Here is a 26,982-nt window from a genome sequence, read left to right on the forward strand (position 1 = left end):
GGGGCCCAGAACATAATAATTTGAAATAATAATAGAAATTATTTGTAGACTGCAAATTGATCGCAAAAAAACCCAAACAGATATCATATTTCACAAAAGCATAATCATTTCAAACCTATATTTGTATACGATCACATATATTTCTCCATTATGCGTGAGATTACTTTGGAACAGATTTCCAAAATTAAAATGACTTTGAGCTGATTTGCTGGTGTTTTTACAGTCTTAAATGTCTAACAATTACATTTAAAAAAAATTATAATTATAAACCTTTTTTTTTATTGCTGAGAAAACTTGGGGGGCCAAATAAAATCACTTGGTAGGCTGCCAGTTTGGGAACCTTGCCTTATGGGAATTGAGTCAAACAAATAGAAAGAGAAACCAAACCATGTACTGGCTCTATTATCTGTGGCATCTGCTTTATGTAGAACAATGGAGGATTAATATCCTGAATAATAGATTTTGCACATGCACACAATCACATGCACAAACCGAGACAGACTCACACATAGGCCTACACACTCACACACGTCATGAACACTGCCACACGTCACAAACACGCACTCAAAACAACACACTGATGCGCATGCTCGCTGACGCTTGACCCTTTCACACCTTCCCACATACACGTACAACAATACAACAATATAGGTGCTATACACACAAACCACTCTCTCTCATCCTATGATCACGTGACTGTGACGGTGTGTGCTGCTGTGAGCAATAAAAGGCTCTGATGATGAATAAATGAATCAGCTTTTCTCTCTGCCCACTGCGATAACGGACCACAACAACCTCGAGGCATAGCGAGGAGGGCGGGAGTGGGGGAGGAGGTCTACTGCAGATAAGAGGAATAACAGACTCCTTTTTTCTTTGTATCTGCGGTTCAGGGGCATATTCCAGTCATTAGTGTAGCACTCACACTCCCGAAATAGCCGCTCAAATGGACGCCTTGGCCATTTTTTTTTATTGCTGAGATATTGCAATGACGTGTCAACCAAAATATTATACTGTATCGGCAGAAATGTCTGCAGAGGAACGCATTTGTATTGTTGTGCATAAAGACGGCCTCATTTTCCGTGGTGAATGGATGAACAAGAGCGGTGAAGTGTTCCGGCTAAAATAATATAGCTGTGGCAGATATAGCCCGACAGACTTTTTACATTCAAAGCTCAGAGGGAAGCTGAGAAAAGCTGCCTTTGAAACACACATCATTAGCACCCACATGCTCATGCATTGACTATTCCATCATCTCTATAGGGGCATTCACTCATTACGATGCGGTGCAGAGCTATACAGTATATAGAACAAATGGCTCTGATGTGTGGTAGTATACAGCCACCAGCAGAAACTTCCTCATGGCCAGAAGCAGCGGTATAGTACGCATGAAGCAATGAAATAGACTGACACTGACTTGAATGGGAAGGTGAGTTCTAGTAGACCTGCTGTGCTATATTTCTAATTCTTTGGTGTGACGCACACTAGCAGTGTTCACTAGTCTCGTAGTAATGAGTGTCCTCCGCTGTTCAAGTCAAAAGGACCCTTGAGCCGGTCTCCTTGCCCCTGGTGTCCAGTCACTCCAGTGTAGGGCAGGATTACAGTACATTAGGAGGGCTCTGTCAGTGGTGGGGCCTGTTGAGGCTGCTGCTGTACAATGGCCAGCTCCAGCTTGGAGGCCATCTTGCCAAACTCCTTCTTCCCCAGCTGCCTCTTCAGGGTCTCCACCTCGTACTCCCTCTTCTTCAGTCTCTCCAGCAGGCTGGATGTCTTCGCTGTCGCCTGTTCAGAAGAAGAGTACTTAATTATACATTTTCTATACAGTCCATGGAAATGTGTTTTTGGCAGAGGAAGACAGTGGCCCTGTTGGAATATCTTCAAAATGTAGCCTCCGTTCCCCTCTTCCTTGAGGTAACCATTCATCTGATTGGATAAGTGAAGGTATGGTTTCCACCCTACTGATTTCTCCAATCCAACCATATCAGATACTCTGAACTAGCCTCCCTCCTTATTAGCATTAGCCGCTATAATTAACACTTCTGGGGGCTGCAATGGTAGTGTGTGTTTGTGTGTGTGTGTGTGTTATGTGTGTGCGGGCGTGCAGTAACACGCAAGCAGAGAGAAAAATGTGCAGTTTTGTAGCTAATCTCCTGCTATTCTATACATTTTGCCATGAGGCTGAGAGAAAATGTAGCAGTTTTAAAGATAATTTATTGATATTCTATACATTTTGCCCTCAGGCTGAGAGAAAATGTTGCAGTTTTAAAGCTGATAACGGGGGCTGCGGGGGTGTGTGTTACACCTCTGTGTGCATGTGAATTATTAATAGGTGACAGTGACATTTCTATTGATCTTTAGATTATGCTAGTGTGGTAGACAGACTCACGCAGCCAGTGGTTGAGGTAATGAGGATCATGAAAAGAGATAGCCTATTGGAGGTACAGTTAGATGGGTATGTTTACTTCAAACAACAAACTGTGATTTTTGTGTGGAGTAGCGGCAAGTCAGAACCACCAATTTTTTGTTGTTGTTGGTAGGACTGGAGAGGAGAGACAATATAGGAGGACTATACTATGTTAAATAATCATTCATTAAATATCACAAAGTTCATCTGGAAGCCACTTCCTTGGAACAGAACCAAGCAGACAAGCAACTTACACTAGTAAATTGTAAATCTAGGATGTTAATGGTTTGTGGACTAAAACAGTGACATCACTGCGTGTAGAGTGAGGGAAAGTATGCTGGGTGGAACAGTATCTGCCAGGAGAAGGATAGGAGCCCAGGATACAGCTGTTTTATAACACCATTGGGTTTCATCTAATGGGTTTTCACAAAGTTCCACAATGCAAACGTGTCTTTCTGTATTGTGTTCATACTGTCAAATTAAAAAATGGAATAAAAAGAAACCAGTTGATACGAGCAGCAGAGGAATCGGGTGTCTGTTTGTCTATCCAGCTGTGGCTCTGGCTCACCTTGTCGCCGGCCTCAGTACGGACACAGCTGTGAGAGGCTGTCTTCCCACTCCTCCTCTGGACTTTCTCCACACTCACTGCCTGTGGAGGGAAGAGAGAGAAGAAAGGGAGGTATGAGACGGAGGGGAGGAGAGATGAGAGGGAGGGAAGAGAGGGGTTTGAGAGGGAGAAAGGAAGGAGGGAGGTTAAGAAGGAATGAGGGAATAGAGGAGAAGAGGCTGCGTTTAGACAGGCAGCCCAACTCTGATCTTTTTTCCACTAATTGGTCTTTTGATCAACCAGATCAGATCTTTTCACATCAGATCTTGCCATAAAAATAGTGCTATTAATATGAAGCGTTTTACGCTTAATTAAGGTTATGCTGAATACTTGCAATATTATGCTGAAAACATGCTGCTGATACCAATCCTCACCCTGATTCATAATGACACATTAAGCTGAGTCCATCTTAATCATGGATATGAGATATTAAGCTTAAACACATAGTGAGACAGAGGGGCACGGGGGCCACAGTATACCTTTCAATTACTGATCTGTTAACTTACAGTCAATTTACATGAATGGCACTATGCTACAAACAACCAGAGAATGGCCACTATGATGACTGGAATCAAGGTAGTTTTGTTAACATGACTGTGGAAAATAAAAGTTTGGTCACTCTAAAATTCACTGTAAAAGCATATTGCCTTTTGGCACACACAGTATCTGCTGTTGAATAAAATGGCTGTTTTAAACGTCAGTTCACAATCACACTGGATTAGGCCATGTCCCATACTACTCATACACAGGGTATAAAGCCTTTTTCAAGTGTCAAGTTATGACACCCTACCCTACCCTAAGACATGGCCCAAACTGTCATTTGACACATAATTGCTGTTGCATAGAATACCATTTTGGACTACCATATATCCCCTACAGGATCGATGCCCCCCCACGCGGGATGGTTGAGCTAACATAGGTTAATGTGATTAGCACGAGGTTGTAAGTAATAACAACATTTCCCAGGACATAGACATATCTGATATGGGCAGAAAGCTTAAATTCTTGTTAATCTAACTGCACCTGACCAATTTACAGTAGCTATTACAGTGAAAAAATACCATGCTATTGTTTGAGGAGAGTGCACAGTTATGAACTTGAAAATGTATTAATAAACTAACTAGGCACATTTGGGCAGTCTTGATACAACATTTTGAACAGAAATGCAATGGTTCATTTAATCAGTCTAACACTTTGCACATACACTGCTAGTGGCCAAAATCGAAATTGCGCCAAATCTGGAATATTACATTTTGCCTCCCTCTTCCATTTCAAAGATGTAAAAAACACATGTTTCTTATTTGTATTTTCTTTTACCAGATATGTGTTATATTCTCCAACATTAATTCACATTTCCACAAACATCAAAGTGTTTCCTTTCAAATGGTATCACGAATATGCATATCCTTGCTTCAGGTCCTGAGCTACAGGCAGTTAGCTTTGGGAATGTAATTTTAGGCGAAAATGGGGAAAAAAGGGTCAAATCCTTAAGAGGATGGCTGTGTTACATATTCTATAAGCGCCTTCGGAAAGCATTTAGATGCCTGGACTTTTCCCACATTTTGTTACGTTACAGCCTTATTCCAAAATGGATTTCTCAGCAATCTACACACAATACCCCATAATGAACAAAGCAAAAACAGGTTTTTAGAATTTATTCCTTTGCTATGAGACTCAAAAATGAGCTCAGATGGATCATATTTCCATTGATCATACTTGAGATGTTTCAACGACTTGACTAGAGTCCACCTGTGGTAAATTCAATTGATTGGACATGATTTGGAAAGGCACACACCTGTCTATATAAGGTCCCACAGCTGACAGTGCATGTCAGAGTAAACACCAAGCAATGAGGTCGAATGAATTGTCCGTAGAGCTCAGAGACAGGATTGTGTCGAGGCACAATTTTTATGCAGCATTGAAGGTCCCCAAGAACACAGTGGCCTCCATCATTCTTACATGGAAGAAGTTTGGAACCACCAAGTCATTATGGGGTATTGTGTCTAGATTGATAATGGGAAAAAAATGATTTAATACATTTTAGAATAAGACTGTAATGTAAGAAAATGTGGAAAAAGTCAAGGGGTCTGAATATTTTCCGAATGCACTGTATATACTTGTATGAACACTGGTACTGTAGATGCTATTGACTCATACTGTATGTAATAATGAGCCTTAGGTTATAGGTTCAGCCCTATGGTCAATTGCCATTCTGCATCCCAATGAGACACCATCAGCATTTCCTAAGATTGTTCCAAGTTAGTTATCTATCTACTTGATATTACCGTAGATGGAGGAAATTTACCTTACTTAAGCACTTACTTGATTTTTGATCAATCCATACATGCTTGAACAGCACAACAAAGCCCGAGGAAGGGTCTGTCTGTCTGTCTGTCTGTCTGTCTGTCTGTCTGTCTGTCTGTCTGTCTGTCTGTCTGTCTGTCTGTCTGTCTGTCTGTCTGTCTGTGTCGTGTGAGTCGTGTGTGTCGTGTGTGTGGACTTGCTTAGTGGACAATCGACTAGTCATGTCCATTTTCGATGGACTCAGCATAGCTTGTCTGAGGGTGGGCAAATGACCTGGAACAAAAGTATGAGGTTCTTGTGTCTGTTCTGTTAATAATGGCCCCAGGTAAATTACACAATTCCTACCATACCATGACTGGGATTCAATGGCACCGTCTGTAAGAATTTTACCACAGCTGTTGTTTTCCAAATACTACCTACCCATGCATACCTGGAAGTAGTAACATTGATGAAGCAGAAACAGTCAGGTACCCAGCAAAGTTTAACTAGCTGGACTAGATACATTTAGGTGTTACAAAGCAAATCACCCCATGGGTTGGACTGTTGAACTCCGTTCTACCAGGCTCCTTTCTATACCTTACGGCTCTTTACGGCCCTGGTGTTAAGGCCGATCTCCTGGTCCAGCCTATTGTACATCAAGGTGAATATGTGTTACAAAACAAATAGGCCTCTGGGTTTGTTGAGTGTTTCACTCCGCTCTACGACTTTCTATACCTTACGGCTCTTTACGGCCCTGGTGTTTAGGTCTATCTCATGTTCCAGACGACTCTGGGTGTGGCGCAAGGCCTCGCGGAGCAGGCAGCTCTCTTGGCTCTCCGTCTCCAGCTCGGTCCTCAGCATATCCAGCCTGGACTGGAGTTGCTGGCCCGCCGCCTGGCTCTCCCTGGGCGGGGGAGGGGAGGGAAGCAGAGGGGGAGGACAGATGTAATAGACACGTATCAATGATCAAATCAACCTAACTACAATCCTGTTTCAAGTCACTTGAGGCAGGTGGGTTTTCTACTCATCAATCAAATGTGTTGACACATTACGTAAACACCAACCAATAAAAGTAGGTCAAATAAATAGTTGACTCTTGTGTTGCTCCTACGGTAGGCAGCTAGCGGGTGATTGGTTGGTAAGAGTGTGGTGCTAGCAATTCCAAGTTATATTTGGTAAAATATGATCCCCAATCAGAGACAATGATAAACAGCTGCCTCTGATTGGGAACCATACCAGGCCAACATAGACATACAATAACCTAGATAACCCACCCTAGTCACACCCTGACCTAACCAACAAAGATAATAAAAGGCTCTCTATGGTCAGGGCGTGACAGGCATATTTATAGTAATTTCATGAAAATTCACTATTGAGGTAAGGGATCTAGTTCATGGCCCTGTATTCCCTTCTTTTACTTCCCTACCTGAGAGTAGTCATTTCTCTATGCTGCTGCTGCAGTAGGGTTTCACGCCGCTGGGCCTGGCTGTGCTGTAGGGCCATGCAGCTCCGGAGCAGCTCCAGGTCTGCGTGACGCAAGGAAGCCAGACTGGCCCTCTCCTCCTGGGGCAGGTGCTGCAGGGACACACACCCCTGCAGCTGGCCCTCGCTCAACTCCAGAGCCTCGCACAGTGCCCGTGCCAGATCCAGGTACTGAGAGAGAGAGAGAGAGAGAGAGAGAGAGAGAGAGAGAGAGAGAGAGAGAGAGAGAGAGAGAGAGAGAGAGAGAGAGAGGGAGAGAGAGAGAGGGAGAGAGAGAGAGACAAATAGAGAGACAAATAGAGAGAGAGAGAGAGAGAAATAGAGAGAGAGACAAATAGAGAGAGACACAAATAGAGAGAGAGAGACACACAAATAGAGAGAGAGAGAGACAAATAGAGAGAGAGAGAGAGACAAATAGAGAGATAGACAAATAGAGAGAGACAAATGAGAGAGAGAGAGAGAGAGAGAGAGAGAGAGAGAGAGAGAGAGAGAAATAGAGAGAAATAGAGAAATAGAGAGAGAGAGAGAGACAAATAGAGAGAGACAGAGATACAAATAGAGAAATAGAGAGAGAGAGACAAATAGAGAGAGAGACAAAGACAGAATGAGAGGAGTAATTAATGATTAGTTGAATCAAGTAGGTGCTGGGCTAGGACAAATATCTGCACACCCTGTAGCTCTCTTGGGTTAGAATTGAAGAACACTGTCATAGCCACCCACACTCTACCCCTGAGAGCATCCTTCCACTCACTGTCCTCTCGCTGAGGTCCAGGGCGTCTGATAGGTCCAGTCTGGCTGTGCGCTCCAGGGTCTCCTCCCCCAATGCTCCATGGAGTGGCCAGGCACTCTAGATTGAAATGATCATGTAACATATGACATTACACAATACTAAGTTGATAATCATAGTCATAGGCTTTAAGATGAATTTCTCAGCAGAGTATTGGGACGTGTTCATCGGGTGCATTTAATTAAGAACTTTTAATACATTTTGCAATGGAAAAAAAAGTAACCATCTGTCTTATGTAACCATACCAAACGTAACATATCATACTAATTTGAGTTCCAGGATTTATGTTTACTATGTTACGGTTAGTCTATGAGACCAGGCTGGGTCAGGTGCTTACCACTGCAGACCTCGGTGTGCTGAGTTTGCTCGTCTCACTCCCTGCTTGTTTCTTAGGTGCCCCCTGCTGGGTGAAGCGCTCTGAGGGAACAAACAGTTACCCAAATATCAAAGAAGAGGAACACTTTGGAGGACACAAAGTTTTATAGTCTCCTAAGTTATTTAAATAAAATATATAGACAATGTACAATGACATTGACCAAGGCATAGAGATAGGGAACAGCACAAAAGCAGCATATTTAAGAAAACATTTAAAAGTATTTTCCCTACTTAAATGTTTATTTATTTATCTGAGATAATCTGATATGGGGTCTTAGGGCCCCTGGTCCCTTCCCTAATTAATCCTGCAATAGCCTTTGCCGTGCTCAATTATATCACATGGGAGCAAAACATGCTGTGTGCAGGCTTTCTTTCTATATTCATAGAGTTTTGACTTTGCTTACTCAGGGGCCATGTTTGCTCCAAGGCTCTGATCCTGGCCCTCATCTCTGACAGAGCCTCCCTCTGATGCTGAATCACCTCCTTGTGTCGATAACCTCTGGACTTTGACCCCTGCTTGGCATACTCCCCAGGAGCAGTGACAGTGGCCATTTCCTGGACACAAAGGGAGAAAAAAATGACATTTGAATCATATTCTTAACTCATGATAGGGTCTAGAGTTTTTCCTCTGAGAGGTACAGCTCAGGATTTCACACCTCAGAAGTACAGGTGGGGGACAACACTAAGTGGACTATGGTTGTAGCCAAAAAGTCAATTGACATGAAGGAAGAGCTGGATGCATCACCAAATGATTGAGTATGTGTATAATGCTGAAGAGTGGTAAGTACAAAGTAGGAGGACGAGTTGAGCCTCTCACACTTAAAAGAAGACCCCAAAGGTTTAGAATGCAGCTGGACACATATTCAATCTCTACCTATCCCAGTCTGTTATCCCCACATGCTTCAAGGTGGCCACCATTGTTCCTGTACCCAAGAATGCAAAGGTAACTGAACTAAATGACCATCTCCCCGTAGCACTCACTACTGTCATCATGAAGTGCTTTGAGAGACTAGTCAAGGATCATATCACCTCCAGCTTACCTGTCACCCTAGACCCATTTCAATTTGCTTACCGCCCCAATAGGTCCACAGATGATGCAATCGCCATCACACTACACTGCCCTAGCTCATCTGGACAAGAGGAATACCTATGTAAGAATGCTGTTCATTGACTACAGCTCAGCATTCAACACCATAGTTCCCTTCAAGCTCATCATTAAGCTTGAGGCCCTGGGTCTCAACCCCACACTGTGCAATTGCGTCCTGGACTTCCTGATGGTCTACCCCAGGTGGTGAAGGTAGGAAACAACATCTCTACTTCGCTGATCCTCAACACTGGGGCCCCACAAGGGTGTGTGCTCAGCCCCCTCCTGTACTCCCTGTTCACCCATGACTGTGTGGCCATGCACACCTCCAACTCAATCATCATCAAGTTTGCAGACAACACAACAGTAGTAGGCTTGATTACCAACAATGACGAGACAGCCTCCAGGGAGGAGGTGAGGGGTCCTCGAGTGTGGTGTCAGGAAAATAACCTCTCACTCAACAAAACAAAGGAGATGATCGTGGACTTCAGGAAACAACAGAGGGAGCATCCCCCTATCCACATCAATGGGACAGCGTGGAGAAGGTGGAAAGTTTTAAGCTCCTTGGCATACACATCACAGACAAACTGAAATGGTCCACCCACACAGACCATGTGGTGAAGAAGGCAACAGCGCCTCTTCAACCTCAGGAGGCTGAAGACATTTGCCTTTCCACCTAAAACCCTCACAAACTTTTACAGATGCACAATTGAGAGCATCCTGTCGGGCTGTATCACCGCCTGGTACGGCAACTGCACCACCCACAACCGCAGGGCTCTCCAAAGGACAGTGCGGTCTGCACAACGCATCACCGGGGGCAAACTACCTGCCCTCCAGGATACCTACAGCACCAGATGTCACAGGAAGACCAAAAAGATCATCAAGGACAACAACCACCCAAGCTACAGCCTGTTCACCCTGCTACCATCCAGAAGGCGAGGTCAGTACAGGTGCATCAAAGCTGGTACAGAGAGACAAACAAACAACTTATATCTCAAGGCCATCAGACTGTTCAACAGCCATCACTAGCACAGAGGGGCTGCTGTCCACATACAGACTTGAAATCACTGGCTATTTTTATAAATGGAACACTAGTCACTTTAATAATGCCACTTTAATAATGTTTGCATATCTTGCATTACTCATGTATATACTGTATTCTATACTATATATTGCATCTTAACCGATGCCGCTCTGTCATTACTCATCCATATATTATATTTATATATTCTTATTCCATTCCTATACTTAGATTTGTGCGTATTTGGTATCTGTTGTGGAATTGCTAGATATTACTTGTTAGATATTGCTGCACTGTCGGAACAAAAGTGTCAAGAAAAAGTATGTGAACCCTAAGGAAATATCTGTATTTCTGCATAAATTGGTCATAAAATTAGATCTGATCTTCATCTACGTCACAACAACAAACAAACTAATAACACAAATGATTGTCTATATTGAATATATAATTTAAACATTCACAGTGTAGGTTGGAGAAAGTATGTGAACCCCTAGGCTAATGACTTCTCCAAAAGCTAATTGGAGTCAGGAGTCAGCTAACCTGGAGTACAATCATTGAGATGAGATTGGAGAAGTTGGTTAGAGCTGCCCTGCCCTATAAAAACCACTCACAAAATTTGAGTTTGCTATTCACAAGAACCATTGCCTGATGTGAACCATACCTCGAACAAAAGAGATCCCATAAGACCCAAGATTAAGAATTGTTGACATGCGTAAAGCTGGAAAGGGTTACAAAATTATCTCTAAAAGCCTTGCTGCTCACCAGTCCACGGTAAGACAAATATGTCTATGTCTATAAATGGAGAAAGTTTAGCACTGTTGCTACTCTCCCTAGGAGTGCCTGTAAAGATGACTGCAAGAGCACAGCGCATAATGCTCAATGAGGTTAAGAAGAATCCTAGAGTATCAGCTAAAGACTTTTAGAAATCTCTGGAACATTCTAAAATCTCTGTTGAAGAGTCTATGATACGTAAAACACTAAACAAGAATGGTGTTCATGGGAGGACAACATGGAAGAAGCCACTGCTGTCCAAAAAAAACATTGCCGCATGTCTGAAATTCGCAAAAGAGCATCTGGATGTTCGACAGCGCTACTGGCAAATATTCTGTGGACAGATGAAACTAAAGATGAGTAGTTTGGAAGGAACACACAAAACTATGTGTGTAGAAAAAAAGGCACAGCACAGCACACCAAAACCTCATCCAACTGTAAAGTATGGTGAAGAGAGCATCATGGTTTGGAGCTGCTTTGCTGCCTCAGGGCCTGAACAGCTTGCTATCATCGACAGAAAAATGAATTCCCAAGTTTATCAAGACATTTTGCAGGAGAATGTAAGGCTATCTGTCCGCCATTTGAAGCTCAACAGAAGTTGGGTGATGCAACAGGACAATGACCCAAAAAACATACAGAATGGATTCAACAGAAGAAAATACGCCTTCTGGAGTGGCCCAGTCAGAGACCTGACCTCAACCTGATTGAGATGCTGTGGTATGACCTCAAGAGAGCAGTTCACACCAGACACCCCAAGAATATTGCTGAACTGAAACAGTTTTGTAAAGAGGAATGGTCCAAAATTCCTCCTGACCGTCGTGCAGGTCTGATCCGCAACTACAGAAAACGTTTGGATGAGGTTACTGCTGCCAAAGAAAGGTCAACCAGTTATTAAATCCAAGGGTTCACATACTTTTTCCACCCTGCACTGTGAATGTCTAAACGGTGTGTTCAATAAAGACAGGAAAACGTATAATTGTTTGTGTGTTATTAGTTTAAGCAGACTGTTTGTCTATTGTTGTGAATTAGATGATCCGATCAAATTTTATGACCAATTCATGCAGAAGTCCAGGAAATGCCAAAGGGTTCACATACTTTTTCTTGCCATTGTAGGAGCACAAGCATTTCGCTACACGCGCAATAACATCTGCTAACCATGTGTATGTGACCAATAAAATTTGATTTGAATTGACTACGACAGTAGTCAGGGAGGTGTCCTTCTATAACCCCAAAGATATGACACACATCTACACCCTGTTACAATTGATCACTAGCTTTTAGATAAAGCGATTCATACACGGGTCGCGAACACATCTCACAAAGGATTCATTTAGAAAAATGTAAATGTATATTTGAATCTATTATATTTCCTTCTCCATTCTCTGGTATCATGGCTATACATCCACTAATATTCCTTTATACAATTAAGGTTTCAGATTTGTGTTTTTGACTCATATCAAACAATGGCGCTTCTGTTAATGCGCAAATCATTTGACTGCTGGCATCTTGCAGGTTGAGATTATTTTTGGCTGTGCTTTATGAAAAGATCCAAGCTGTTACTAGACTATGATGTGTGATTTCTTTGTGTTGCTATGAGTGAAATCGAAGGAAATTATATTAACTTGTCAAAAATACATAGAAATGCACCTTCATTGAGTTCAATGACTCGGTAGATGTTGACTTGAGCTCCTTTCCAGCCAAGTGTCCTTGACTGCAGATCTGTGGCTGATCGTATGAAACACACTCAGGGATACAACGCCTGTCATTGTGGTCTGTTGTGTGAGTCAGCAAGTTCGAATGCATCACCTACTGACACAATGCAATGTTCCCGATCCTCACTACACTGTAGTGGGCCTATTGACTATAACACGGGTACTAAAACAAGAGTCTGAATGGCTATTTTGTAGAAGTGAGTGAGTGATTGAGTGACACGCACGCACGCACGCACGCACGCACGCACGCACGCACGCACGCACGCACCGCACACACACACACACACACACACACACACACACACACACACACACACACACACACACACACACACACACACACACACACACACACACACACACACACACACACACACACACACACACACACAAATACAGTTTGTGTAACAAACACAAGCCTAAATCCTGACTGGGCAGTACGAAGCTGTTGAGGCCCTCTATTTTCCATTTAGAGAGACAAACAGGAGATAAATGAGTGCCCTGGGGAACGCAGAGGAGTCGTGTCATGTTGTACTGTACTGTTGTTATGGTTTACGACAAGGTGCTACTTTACATGCGAGTGTGTTGTCAGGATGCTCCGGAGGAGGCACATGCCATTAAACATAGTGATGCACAATGTCATATAACGTATCTCCTGCTTCTCCAGTGTTCTGATAAGAAGGGGAATAGGAGATGGTCTCTTCCTCTGAGTGTTGATTAGACTGAGTTAGAGGCGTGGCACCACAGCACAAGATCATTATCAGCAGAACCTGTTCAAACTGGCTTTTCTCTGAGGAAACAGAGGCACCCTCCAGCGTTTACTGAACCAGACAGCTAAATATCAGACCTCTTTTTTTCAGTAACGTATTCATGTGTATGTGTGGTGAACCTATGATGCTGCAGATTTTTTCCATATTGTTGTGTGCCTCGTGCTTCATTTGATTCCTCTCTTACCTTCAGTTGATCAATGCGGCTGAAGAGTGCAATCCTCTTAGCCTGGTCCCAGATATGCTTGTCCTTTATAGCATAGTCAACTCCTATGGTTGTTGTCTGGCATGATAACCACCGTATGAGTCGATGAGACAGCACATACACATCTGGGACCAGGCTACAAAAACCTGGTGTCCCTGGTCTAAATCTAAATCAACCAGTTCACCAAAAGCCAAGAGACACAGCGGCCCTCGAGGACCAGAGGTGTACACCACTGGCCCTGTATTCCTAAAGTGTCTCAGAGTAGGGAGTACAAGGATCAGGTTCACCCTTGGGTTTACTCATTATAATCTAAAAGTCAAAGCTGATCCTAAATCAGCACTCCTACTCTGAGACTCTTTGTGAATATGGGCCTTTATGTTATTCCACTCGCCTTTGTGTGTGGTGGTATGCAGGAGACAACAGAGTAGTGGACAGGCTGGGTCTGCTCTGGGTTTGTCCTCTGTTCCTTCATCTCTCTCTCTGCCCTGAGACTCTTCTCCAGGTCCACCTGACAAAGCCTGGTAGGACACAACACATTAGATCAAATCAAATAATAAAATATACGATAGGACACAACGCATCAACCCTTCACTACATGCTGGCTGGCTGCTTGCTATCTTAAAGACCCTAATATAGCTATTACATTACTTTGTACTTATGCCATTTCAAGGTAAATATATATTTTTTGCTAAAATGTAATTATATCGTGGAGAGAAACCATGAGAGTTTAAATGTATTGGTTCTTCACATTTGTACACATATGATATTACATTTGAGGATTCCACATTACATATCCAATGTAACCGATTGGGGTTGGTAACCTCACTCCTCAGCTTTAAATGTCTCCCCCCCGCACCTACCTCAGACCTACCTCAATTCATCCCTCACTTTCTCAAGCTCCTCCCCTTTCTGCTCCACGAGTTGTGACATCAGCATTAGCTTCTGAGTGAGAGTGCTCAGTTGGACCCTCTGATCGACGACCAGAGCCTTAAGCTGCTCCAACTGTAGTTTCTGCTGCTCACTGAGCTCCCCTGCAGAATATACACAGTTAAGCATTCACACACATACACACACACACACAAGCACAGAAAATGCGAGACTGCTATGTTAATGTGATCTGAATGTGATCTGACATGCCCAGGTAACTGCCAAAATAAAGGAAACACCAACATAAAGTGTCTTAATAGAGCGTTGGACCACCACGAGACAGAACATAATTTGGTCTTTTGTTGACGGTGAAAAATAATGTCTCCGCTCCAGAATCTCCCATAAGTGTTCAATTGGGTTGAGATCTGGTGACTGAGGCAGCCATGGCATTTGGTTTACATTGTTTTTATGCTCATCAAATCATTCTGTGAACACTTGTGCCCAGTGGATGGGAGCATTGTCATTCTATGGGGGCATAGCCACGGTAGCCAATATAATGGCCGGCCCAGCATTTTTATACATGACTCTAAGCATGATGGGCTCTTCATTGCTTAATTAACTAAGGAACCACACCTGTGTGGAAGCACTTGCTTTCACTATTCTTTGTATCATTGTATCATTGTATCATTTACATACTACCATAATATACTGAAGGGATGGATCAACATGTGAGATTGCACCTGTCATGTCTGTTATCCTGGCATTGGCTGCAGCCAGGTCACGACTCAAAGCCACGATGAGGTCACCCTGGCTACATGTTTCCAGCTGAGACTGAGCCAAGTCTGCCCTGGAGAGATGAGAACAAGGAAAACAAGAGGAGGGTATTTTAGTTAACAAACTAGAAATATGGAATGGTTGAACAAAAAGTAAATCTGCACACGTTTCCACCCCAAACTGGGGGTTCCTCAGTAGAATGTTCGACCATGTTTAGCCTGATTAATCCACTTACTCATAATTCCACAGCTTCTCCACAGACACATGCACCCGCACGCACACACACGCAGTCCCTAACCCCTAACCCTAAACCTAACCCGTACCCTAACCCGTAGCCTAACCCTAACCTGAAAACCTAACCCTAGCTCCTAACCCTAACCATAAAACTAACCCTAGTTCCTAACCCTTAACCTAACACTAATTCTAACCTTAACCCTAAACCCCTAGAAATAGCATTTGACCTTGTGGGGACTAATAAAAAGTCCCCAGTTGGTCAAAATGTTGTTAGTTTACTATTCTTGTGGGGACTTCTGGTCCCCACAAGTATAGTTAAACACATCCACACACACACACACACACACACACACACACACACACACACACACACACACACACACACACACACACACACACACACACACACACACACGCACACACACAGACACACACAGACACACACAGACACACACAGACTGAAACAAGGCATACTATCACCATATTTGAAAGAGATAACTGTGGTAATATGACAACCTAAATTAGCTGTAAAAAATAAGTCTGCATGATCATTAATCTAAGATTTAAAAGACACATTCTGCACTGTAGCTGTACTATACTGTGTGTTCAGAAATGGACACCAGGGACTCTCATAAGCTTTCCTTTAACTGGAATGCAGTGGCACACATGGGATGGGATAAGAAGACCTCAGATTACATTTAAGAATCAGTGCCTGGGCCTTCAGAAGTGGTTTGAGACAAGAGGGTAGTTTCACAGACTGATCCCTATAAGGATCATATATATCAGAGTCATTATATAAGAAAAGCATGAGTCATGACTCACGCATATATTTCTGGCCTCATGAATTATTCATGAGGAAAGCACAGCGTGAGCATGGGGATGTTTGCTGAGTGATGACGTCACTCCTTTGTGCAAGATGGCAAGAAATACCATGGTGTGAATACACAGAGACGGCATCTAAGGTGAATAGCCTTACATTAAAATATTTGGAGGTTGCATACATTAAGATTTACAATCAAAACTGTTGACGTATTGCATCAAATTTACTATAAAATGTGGTAAGGTCCCTCTAGTTAAATGTCAGTAATAGTCTGTGCCTATTGGGAAATGTTTCCACTATTTAGTCTCATCAATAATGAGGCCATCTAATAAGTTGAAAGAAAATCCAAAAAACCCTCTTTACCTGAGTGAAGTGATATTACCCTCCAGGGCTGCTACCTCTGAGGCCTGCTTAGTCTGTGTCTCCAGGGGACTGGTACTCATCACAGGCCTACTACTCTCCAGATTCCCCTCCAACGCTGTGGAGAGTTAGAAGGCATTATAAAGGCTCATACATGGTTAAAACAAGTTATAAAGCATTATATCTGCACCCTGTAAATATCAGATTCTCTGGATCCTTCCTGAAAAATAGACACCAGCTGGTCAGATTCAATGTTCACTTCAGCCCTTCCAGAACCACATGTACAGGATCCCCACAAGGCTCTGTCATCTTGCCGGTGCTATTCACCCTGTACACAGACGACTGTAGGAGCTCGGACCCAGAGATTACGTTCATTAAGCACTTCGATGACACAGTAATAATAGACAGGCAATCCAGAGGGGCGCCTCCAGGCTGAAATCGACAGGTTTTCACTGTAGTGTAACCAGAACTACATGGACCTCAATGCAACCAAAACCAAAGACCTGGTCATTGACTTTAGAAGAGACCAACCTACCATCCCAGCGCTGGAGGTTAACGGACGCATCATTAAACAAGGGGAAGACTACAAACACCTAGGAATCATCATCAACAACAAGCTCTTCTCCAAAAGAAGCACTGAACAAATTCACTCAAAATTTCAACAACGCCTGTTCTTTCTACAGAAATTGAGGAAGTTTAATGTACACCAATCAATCCTCCAAGCATTTTATAACTTCTTTATAGAATCCATCATAGCTTTTAATGTTGTAGGGTGGTTTGGTGCTCTAGGGAACACAAGCCTGAACCCACTGAACAGGATAATACGAATCAGTGGGAAGGTCATTGGAGCAAGCCAGGACCCCTCAGTGACATTTACAAAAAAAGAGGGAGGAAGAAGGGGGAACCAATAGCTTTTGACCTGACACACACAGGTGTAGAGATCTCCCATACAAACTGAAGAGATCAACTTCTAGTTTTGCGCCAAAAACCGGGGAGCAACCTCTGTCTGGTGGAGTCCACTAAGCATATTGCATGTAACAAACAGTTACATGACCTACAACATAGTCAAGCAAGTTCATGTTTACGACATTTTCGGACCACTAATCAACTATTGATTTAGAACCACGGAGTGTTACCGAGAGTAGCAAAGAAAACAGGAGCTGCATTCACTATTCTAGCACCATTTCAATTTCAATATTTCAACGTCATCAAATCACCTATGCTTATTCTAGTACAGTGGCAACTGAACGATACCAAAACAATTTAGTCCAATCAACTTAAACTAAATAGGATGTGGCTGTCGATGGTTCTGATTTCTGTGTGTCTGTGTGCGTGCAAGTAGAAAAAACATGTTGACTCACCAATGTCTTCCTCCTCTCTTTCATGTTGACGAAACGGTCTATTTCTCTTATTTGTTGTCCTAGGCTACCTGGCTAAAAATAGCTTAAACCTCTACGGGATCGGTTCCCCCCCGCGGGACGGTTGAGCTAATGTTGGCTAATGTGATTAGCATGAGGTTGTAGGTAACAAGAACATTTCCCAGGACATAGACATATCTGATATGGGCAGAAAGCTTAAATTCTTGTCAATCTAACTGCACTGTCCAATTTACAGTAGCTATTACAGTGAAATAATACCATGCTATTGTCTGAGGAGAGTGAAAATGTATTAATAAACCAATTCAGCACATTTGGGCAGTCTTGATACAACATTTTGAACAGAAATGCAGTGGTTCATTGAATCAGTCTAAAACTGTGCACATACACTGCTGCCATCTAGTGACCAAAATCTAAATTGTGCCTAACCTGGAATATAACATGTTGGCCTTTGTCTTGCATTTCAAAGATAAAAAAAAATGGGGAAAAAACTCATGTTTTTTCTTTGTAATATCTTTTACCAGATCTAATGTGTTATATTCTCCTACATTAATTTCACATTTTCACAAACTTCAAAGTGTTTCCTTTCAAATGGTATCAAGAATATGCATATCCTTGCTTCCGGTCCTGAGCTACAGGCAGTTAGATTTGGGTATGTCATTTTAGGCGAAAATTGAAAAAAAGGATCCGATCCTTCCTTTCATGGGCAACATTAGCCTTCTACTGTACATCTAGCTACATATTGAACGTCCATCCTCTCAGGCCAGGGGCACAATGTATGAATTAATGGCTGGATCAGAATCACTGTTATAATCATTGGCCAGTACCCCTATCTCTATCTCCATCCATTTAATTTAGGAAAGGGCTATTTTTTTGCTAGCTAGCTAGCCAATGGAGGACAATAACACAACGAGATGCAACAATTCAAGTTGTTCCTGTCAGTGACACATGCTCTCAATGTGATTTGATAGGAGTGAAGCCAAACCAAACTGGCTTCCATTGACACTTTTTTTGGTGTGCCAGGACCCTTTACACTTGAGCTCACTCAGTTTAGCTCAAAGCTGATTGGCCAAATGCTCATTGGCTTTCCCTGCATTCAATGCTACGGGCAGCAACAATGGAATGATCTTTTGGACCAGACAGAATCAGATAGATGGTCTACACATACAGAGACAGAGGGGCACTGTTTCGCTCGCTTGGATGCTTTCCGGTGAGATACATTAATTGAAGGGAAATTATTAAACACAGAGACAAAAGAGAAATTATTATTTAAAAAAAAATCCTCGTCAAATATTTGGGGAAGCCTGGCTTCCCTTGGCATCCATGAATACACACCACTGTGTGTGTCTTGTATGTACCAATTCGTCACCACACATGAAGCTCCCTCCCAGGAAATAAAAGTTATTTGCATTGAATTTTGAATAGGTAAAGTGTTACTGAGTTTATTTCGCACCCAGTAACACCAAGTGTAACTATGCATTAATTGAGGAAAATATGTGCTTCTAATATTGCCCTTTAGTGTTACATTACACGTGACTGTCATCTAGTGACATGAAATGGCACTACCTTGCATTAAGCACACTACTGTGTCCAGTGCTGTTTAATTTAGACTTGTGGGAACTGACCAAAAGTGCCTTCAGAAAGTATTCATACCACTTGACTTATTCCACATTTTGTCATGTTACAGCCTGAATTCAAATTGTATTGCATGTATTATTTTCTCACCCATCTACACACAATAAACCATGATGACAGAGTGAACAAATGTTTTTAGAAATTGTAGCAAATTGATTGAAAATGAAATACAGAAATGTACATAAGTATTCATCTCCCTGCAATGCTTTGTAGAAGCATGTTTGGTAGTGATTACAGCTGTGAGTCTTTCTGGGTAAGCCTCTAAGAGCTTTGCACACCTGGATTGTAAAATATTTGCACCTTATTCTTTGTATATTCAGTGTATATTTGGTCTTGTGTTTAAGGTTATTGTCCTACTGAAAAATTAATTTGTATCCCAGTGTCTGAGGGAAAGCAGACTGAACCAGGTTTCCTATAGGATTTTGCCTGTTGTTTAGCTCTATTCCTCTGTTTCCTTTTATCCCCCGAAACTCCCTAGTCCTTGCCGATGACAAGCATAACCATAACATGATGCAGCCACCACCATGCTTGAAAATATGAAGAGTGGTACTCAGTGATGTGTTGTATTGGATTTGCCTCAAACATAACACTTTGTATTCAGGACATGAAGTTAATTTCTTTGCCACATTTTTTGCAGTTTTACTTTAGTGCTTTCGTGCAAACAGGATGCATGTTTTGGATTTTTTTAAAATTCTGTACAGGCTTCCTTCTTTTCACTCTGTGATTTATCTAAGAATTGTGGAGTAACAGTTTTCTCCTATCACAGCCATTAAACTCTGTAACTGTTTTAAAGTCACCATTGGCCTCATGGTGAAATCCCTGAGCAGTTTCCTTCCTCTATGGCAACTTAGTTAGGAAGGACGCCTGCATCTTTGTAGTGACTGGGTGTATTGATACACCATCCAAAGTGTAATTAATAACTTCACCATGCTCAAAGGAACATTCACTATCTGCATAAGTTTTGTATAATAATAAAAAAAAATCTTATTTAACACTATTATTGCACACAGAGTGAGTCCATGTAAATTATAACTTGTTAAGCACGCTTTTACTCCTGAACTTATTTAGGCTTGCCAAAATAAAGTGTTTGAATACTTATTAGCTTTATATTTTTATTCATTTGTAAACATTTCTAAAAACATAATTCCACTTTGAAATGATGGGGTATAGTGTAGGTCAGTGACACAAAATCTCAGCTGTAACACAACACAATGTGGAAATGTTAAGGGGTGTGAATACTTTCTGAAGGCACTATAAATGGATAGGGCTAAATTGAAATGTTTCAGAAGAAATATGAAAAGCAAATGCATAACCATGGTAGCAATTGAAAGGGAACCGTTTGGAGATTATGGGAAAATTATTAGACGAAAAGGTGAGGACACAACAATTCACCTGACACATGACTGAATCCAAACATTACACTGGTGATTTTATGTGCATTTTTACACTTACTACACTTTACGCCGCATTTGTAGATAACGAAATCTGAAAATACTCTGGATACATTCAGTAACATGATACGAGTATTTCTGGAAAATGTGGGGTAGGTGCAACGTAAGACAAAAAAACTACTATGGGTTTGAGTGAGAGGGCTAACTGGCGTCTCCAAGTGCCCACACACCTCTCCAAAGTGTGCACAGTTCCTAAGCAATTTCAATGCACTTTTATGACTCATAGAAGAGTCTGAAATATCAGTACACTGGTAGTTGTTTCATTTGGAACACAACCTTGCCATCACACAATTACTGTTGTTGTTTACACAATCCTAAAACAGACCATTATAAATCTCAGTCTGCATCAGGTGGGCATCAAGCTTATTCTGTTGTCAACATCCCTAGCTAAGTTATAAAATACGATCTTACAGTGCTAGACTTTCACAGGGCAATTCAGAGAAACAGATCTTCATTTTGGTGCGCATAGAAAGGATTCCTGCGTGCATTTGTTCGTGTTCAGTGGTACATTTTCTTTACAATACACAAAAATAGGCTCAATCTGTTCAGAACAACCCAGGGTATGAGGCCATGTCATCTTGTAACTGTACATCAAAACATAGTGATCATAAACGTTGACACTGTATCTGACATGAGTTTTATGATATGGAAATGTGAAGTGCACATTTGGACTCACAGGTGTTTGGTTTGCTTGTAAGGACATAAAAATGTATTTATTATAATCCTCAACGTCTCATCTTTCAAAATAGAGTCCTCTTAATTTACAGCATTTCCCTCAATCAGACATTCTTTGTGCAAAAGTTGCCCAATTATTTGGTATTTATTATAATCCTCAACGTCTCATCTTTTAAAATAGAGTCCTCTTAATTTACAGCATTTCCCTCACTCAAACATTTTTTGGTGCAAAAGTTGCCCAATTATTTGTTGTTAAAGATGCCCTGTATCCAGACGCCAATTTTCCCCCCCAGGCTTCTAGGGTTCTCCTAGAAGAACAAGACCAACCAGACGGCCAGACAGTCCACTCCTTTGACGCCCCCCCCCCCCCCCCCCCTCACCTCTCAGCTGTCCAATCAGCGCTTCCCTCTCCTCCTCCAGCTCCTGGGCTCTCTGTCTGCTCTGGACACAGCGCTGCTCCAGGGCCACGATGGTGTGTGCGTGCTGCCGCACCTGCTCCCTGTACTCGGCCTCCCAGACCCTGTAGCGCTCCTTCTCCTCCTCCAAGACCTCCTTCACCTTATCCTGCCACTCCTCCTCCCTCCTGCCTGCCTCCTCCAGCCTGGTGCACCACTCGGCCTCCTGGGTCTGTGCCTCCTGCTTCAGTTTAGTCTTGGAAGCGAGAGAAACACGTAGAGAGTCGGTGGATTGTAACGTCTGTTTCCTGGTGGACACTGTGCATGCTAGTTATCAGTTTCAGGTGTTCTCCTTGTAGATGCATCTTTATGTAGCTTTATCACCGGCTATTTACAAAACAAACAGACTGATGGAACCAGCATCCACAGTGTTCTCGAAGGACCTGGACTAGGGGAAATTGGTCAAAACCATCTCAGCACCTAGCCCCCTCACCTGGGCTTGTCTGAGTGCCTCCAACTCCTTCTTCCTGGCCTCTTCTTCATGCTGTGCCACAGTCATCTACAATTGAAGTAAGGGGACATAAATATGTGCGTCTTTTCGTGGATGTCAACAAAGCATTGCTATTGAATCCACTTTCCCAGTCATGTACATGCATTTTTATGTCAGTTGTTAATAGATATGGAGTGTGTGTGTGTGTGTTTTTGAGTGTGTGTGTGTGTGTGTGTGTGTGTGTGTGTGTGTGTGTGTGTGTGTGTGTGTGTGTGTGTGTGTATAAGTGTGCGTGAGTGCCCACAAGCATTCATGTGTGTGTGGGAGCCAACCTGCTGTCTCTGCTGCACCAGCTCCTCTCTGGTAATGCTCAGAAGCTCCTGCAGCTCTCTGGACTTTGCTTCTCTCTCCTGGAGCTCCTCCAGGTCTATCTGCACCCCAGAAAAGACACAGTGACCCTATGACAACTAAACAATCCTATCAGCCACATCATATGTGCAATCTCTCTATACATCACATTAAAACCACTGATGAGAAAATGAGGCCTTAGATAGGAAAATCTACCACTCAAACTCACTGGAAACTTATTCATAATGAGAGTGATCTTCCATTGGGTTACAAATACATCAATGATTATCCCATTTGTATACGGGTTTTGGGCCTATTTTCAAACAGTCTCAGAGTAGGAGTGCTGATATAAGATCAGTTGTGCCTTTTCAGAAGACATGTAAGATTATACATACAGGGATATCCTGATCCCAGAGCTCTGAGATGCTTTGTGTATACAGGGCCTGATGTCTATTCTTACTGAATATTCTTATTTGATTATCTACTCCAGTTCTGTGTATGTGGCTTACAGAGCAGAACATTCACCAACATTTCTGAGTCAGTGCAGAGCAAAGTGACAGCGCACCAATTCTACCTACCTTCAAACGCTGAAGCTCCACTGTGTAACCCTGATGCTCATTGACCAGGGTTCTGATGCCACTCAGGACTCCTGTGGGGAAACAAAAGGATATTAGATCATATGGACCCCTTTGTGATTTTAACCCATATATGGACCATAGTATTACTCCAGTCCCCTAGTACCCATGTGTGTGTGTGTGTGTGTGTGTGTGTGTGTGTGTGTGTGTGTGTGTTAGTTAGTGCACCCTTTAATAAATATCTCTTAATTTAAGATAGGGAAACGACTTTGCATTATTCCATTACTACAGTGTTTTTCATGCCTTGTCCTGTGACTTTCCGGGAACACTGGAACACTGCTTTACCACATAAATACATAATTGACTACGTAAAGAAGTACAAATACAACAGCCAAACAAAATGTAAATAGCTAGATTTAAATCACCTTCAGTGAGATGTGAAGCATCTATCCCAGCTTCCAGTAGTGCCTGGGTGGCACTCTGAAGCAGTGGGAGCTGGGTAGCCATTATGGAGAGGACTGAAGCCTTGACCCAGGCCAGAGCTGGTGACACACTCTCCTCCTGTAGTGAGGTCATGGCCTTTTCCAGTGCATTTGCCAAGCATGCCTCCTGTAATTGACTCTGAGTGAGTGGACAATAGACATACCAGCTGTATCTTGTTTGGTCAAGTGTGTGTGTTTGTGTGTGCAGCATTTCAATTTGCTAGGGGAACACTTGAGACGGACAAGTTTCTTGACTGTCTGGTTGAGAGTTGATTTGTGTCACATTGTAGGCTATGTGTTGCATGTACCCTCATTTGTAAGCCACTTTGGATTTGAGCATATTATAATTGACAGATACACACTGTATGACAGTATATCCAAGTGTAGGACTATTCAAATGTGAGGGAGTGAATACCTGACAGGTCTCCAGCCTACTCTTCAGTCTCTCTGTGTCCTCTGCTGCCCCCTCCTGTTCAGTCATGAGCTCCTTCAGTTGTCCTTCCAGCTCCTCTAATTTACTCATCAGGCTCTCTCTCTCTCCTAGCAGCTCTGCCACCTGCTCTAATACCTACAAGGAGCAAAGGTCACAGGCAGTGGTTAAATTATGGATGACCACATTCCTTTGGCTAGCATAGCCGTTTAACACCCGAAGTAAATTGCGGATCTGTTTCCCCACGTTTTTGGTCATCACAAACCATCATGGCCCAACCCAATGCTTTTCAATGAGAAAAAAATGGAATTGGAATTCCAGTTTACTTCCTTGACTGAATTGAAATGTACTCTAACCCTGCAAACCTTCACAATACGTAGCTCTCTGGGACATTTGATATACTTTTATGTTATTAATCAGTCTCTTTTCTATACGGTCAATGAAGAGGTCCCAGTAACCTGCTGGTCTGACAAGGTATCATGGAAAGTGGAGTCAGAGGGTTCAGTGGGTAACATCATCAGCAGCTGGTCACGAAGGTGCTCAATCTGAGACAAAAAAAAACAGTATTTGACTCCCTGACTTTGCGCCATTTCAGTTTAAGTCAATCATACTCATGATGTCACACTTTAATTTCTATGAGGAAGGATATTTCAATTGATTCGCGTAATTATCTGGAACTATAGTTAGAGAGGCACTAGAATTCTTTGAACTTACCTGTTCTTGCACCAGATCCAGCTCAGCTTTGCTCTTCTTTTGTTGTGTGTGCCTCTCTGCCTCAGACTCCGCGAACATAGAAGCTTGCTCCTGGAGCACACCATCATAGGAGTCAACCTAGAGCTTTGGAACTACACTGTATTCAAATTTCACAAAAACTATCCCACTAGGTCTAACTACATCATATCCTCCATATCATACATCATATAACTCAAATATCACACTGACGCATTCACCATGATATACTGAATGTGAAACTCTGAAACTCTAATCTCACGTTAGGATTTGCCTCTGTAAAAGCATCACATTTCTATACACTATAATAAAACAGACTTCTAAATAGAATAGAGGCTTCTTCTCGAAGATAGAACCCTCAAAATCCTATTCCACCCACGATGCCGTAATTTTCCTAAACATATAACCATGACATGAAGTTCTAACCCCAATCTTCTTCTCCAGTCTGTTTTTTAGCAAGTCCCTCTCTGTTGTTTGGTGCTCCAGGAGCCTCTGCTTATCCCTCAAAGCAACCTCCAGCCTCTCAATGCTCTGCAGATAACATGAGAGAATGAAACAGGGAGGTATGGAGTTAAACAGGGATGCGTTCTTTATCTCTTTACGTTGAAGAGTCAAACATGGTCAGAGAAATGGATATCTACCTTCTTCAGTGTCATCACCTCATTTTCATGGTTGAGTAACTCCTCCTGGTGCTTCTTGCTCATTTTGGAGAACTGGTGGACAGAAAGACAAGAGAGAGGAGAGAGAAACACTGAAATGAGCTACAAAGGGCAAGTGGTTGATAGGAAAAGTGGTCAACAGGAAACCTTGAGGCAGATGAATGTCTGTGGCTTAAATATAGGCAGATAGAACAGCAACACCTGCATAGCTACAGCACAGTATTTCTCAGTTCAAGTAGTTGGGCCTCACAAAAGATTCTGGTTTCGACACTAAATCATCTCTGCAATCATTCTCAAAGGACATGGATATCATTCAGCCGTAGTAAAGTCTTCAAATAAAATAATGTTAGTCTATAAAAGTTATTACATTTAATTACTTTATTAAAGTCAAAGGAAAATTAAGAATCTGGACAGAAAGAACTTATTATATGACTAGATTCTGAGAAATATACTCAAAAACAATGGAGACCTTGGTGGCAGTAGCCCCCAGTTGGATGTCCTTGTGTCGGATGTCCTGCCGGAGTCTGTCCACCTCAGACGCCAGTTTCAGAGCCTGCTTCTCCCTCAAACTCAGGTCTCTCTGTAAGCTTCTTACCAGACCTAAATGGATACCACGTAGTCAGAATGACACTGAAATCCATGGGCACACAGGCATGTAATGCCACAAGCGCACACACACACACAAACCTGAGGCAGTGCTGCTTTCCCTCTTCAGTCTCTCCATCTGACCTCTTAGGTTGGAAATCTTTAGGTCTCGCTCGGTGACAGAATGCCTAAACACCTCACTGGAGCCCCTCTGCAGCTCTACCATCTTAACAAAGTATAGGTTATAATCAAACAGACAGTCACTATTACAAACTCTCTATACCTCAATGATAACATTGAGGGGAAACTATTTTAGAATGGCACTTTAAGAGACTCCCAGAAACAAAGCAAAAATAATGGACATTGTCTGATGTTTGGGGCGGGTACAGAGTTTGAAAATAAATTGCATTATTTCCTCGAGACAGAGAGAGATTTTTAAAGTGAGAATTCGACAGAAAATGCCACAAATCTCTCTAATTCAGATACCAGGATACCGTCCGTCTGTCTGGGACATGGGCTCAGGGAGAGAGTGGAAGGGTCAGAGAGAAGGACATCACTCAACATGGTCACAGCGATGGGCGCGAGAGCAGGGCCATTGAGAT

The 26,982-nt window shown here is 42.5% G+C and overlaps 1 protein-coding gene across 1 annotated transcript in view; it reads right to left on the reverse strand.

The window, feature by feature from the left end:
* Nucleotides 1–393: 393 nt before the first annotated feature.
* fhad1 (forkhead associated phosphopeptide binding domain 1) overlaps nucleotides 394–26,982 on the reverse strand; it is a 34,327-nt gene continuing 7,738 nt past the window's right edge. Inside the window, exons 6-26 of the mRNA XM_090184437.1 lie at nucleotides 26,483–26,606; nucleotides 26,265–26,395; nucleotides 25,778–25,849; nucleotides 25,563–25,667; nucleotides 25,122–25,211; nucleotides 24,866–24,952; nucleotides 24,393–24,545; nucleotides 23,921–24,104; nucleotides 23,495–23,569; nucleotides 22,905–22,999; nucleotides 22,576–22,641; nucleotides 22,068–22,338; nucleotides 16,554–16,668; nucleotides 15,103–15,209; nucleotides 14,367–14,526; nucleotides 13,887–14,013; nucleotides 7,525–7,620; nucleotides 6,718–6,944; nucleotides 6,027–6,195; nucleotides 2,970–3,050; nucleotides 394–1,779 (exon numbers count right to left, since the gene is read on the reverse strand). Coding sequence (XP_090040563.1) covers nucleotides 1,606–1,779; nucleotides 2,970–3,050; nucleotides 6,027–6,195; nucleotides 6,718–6,944; nucleotides 7,525–7,620; nucleotides 13,887–14,013; nucleotides 14,367–14,526; nucleotides 15,103–15,209; nucleotides 16,554–16,668; nucleotides 22,068–22,338; nucleotides 22,576–22,641; nucleotides 22,905–22,999; nucleotides 23,495–23,569; nucleotides 23,921–24,104; nucleotides 24,393–24,545; nucleotides 24,866–24,952; nucleotides 25,122–25,211; nucleotides 25,563–25,667; nucleotides 25,778–25,849; nucleotides 26,265–26,395; nucleotides 26,483–26,606 — 2,709 coding nt within the window. The 3' untranslated portion in view covers nucleotides 394–1,605. The remainder of the gene's footprint in view (nucleotides 1,780–2,969; nucleotides 3,051–6,026; nucleotides 6,196–6,717; nucleotides 6,945–7,524; nucleotides 7,621–13,886; nucleotides 14,014–14,366; nucleotides 14,527–15,102; nucleotides 15,210–16,553; nucleotides 16,669–22,067; nucleotides 22,339–22,575; nucleotides 22,642–22,904; nucleotides 23,000–23,494; nucleotides 23,570–23,920; nucleotides 24,105–24,392; nucleotides 24,546–24,865; nucleotides 24,953–25,121; nucleotides 25,212–25,562; nucleotides 25,668–25,777; nucleotides 25,850–26,264; nucleotides 26,396–26,482; nucleotides 26,607–26,982) is intronic.

Source organism: Oncorhynchus mykiss, chromosome 9 (genome assembly GCF_057628025.1).
Source record: "Oncorhynchus mykiss isolate SJ-2025 chromosome 9, ASM5762802v1, whole genome shotgun sequence".
Lineage (NCBI taxonomy): Eukaryota > Metazoa > Chordata > Actinopteri > Salmoniformes > Salmonidae > Oncorhynchus > Oncorhynchus mykiss.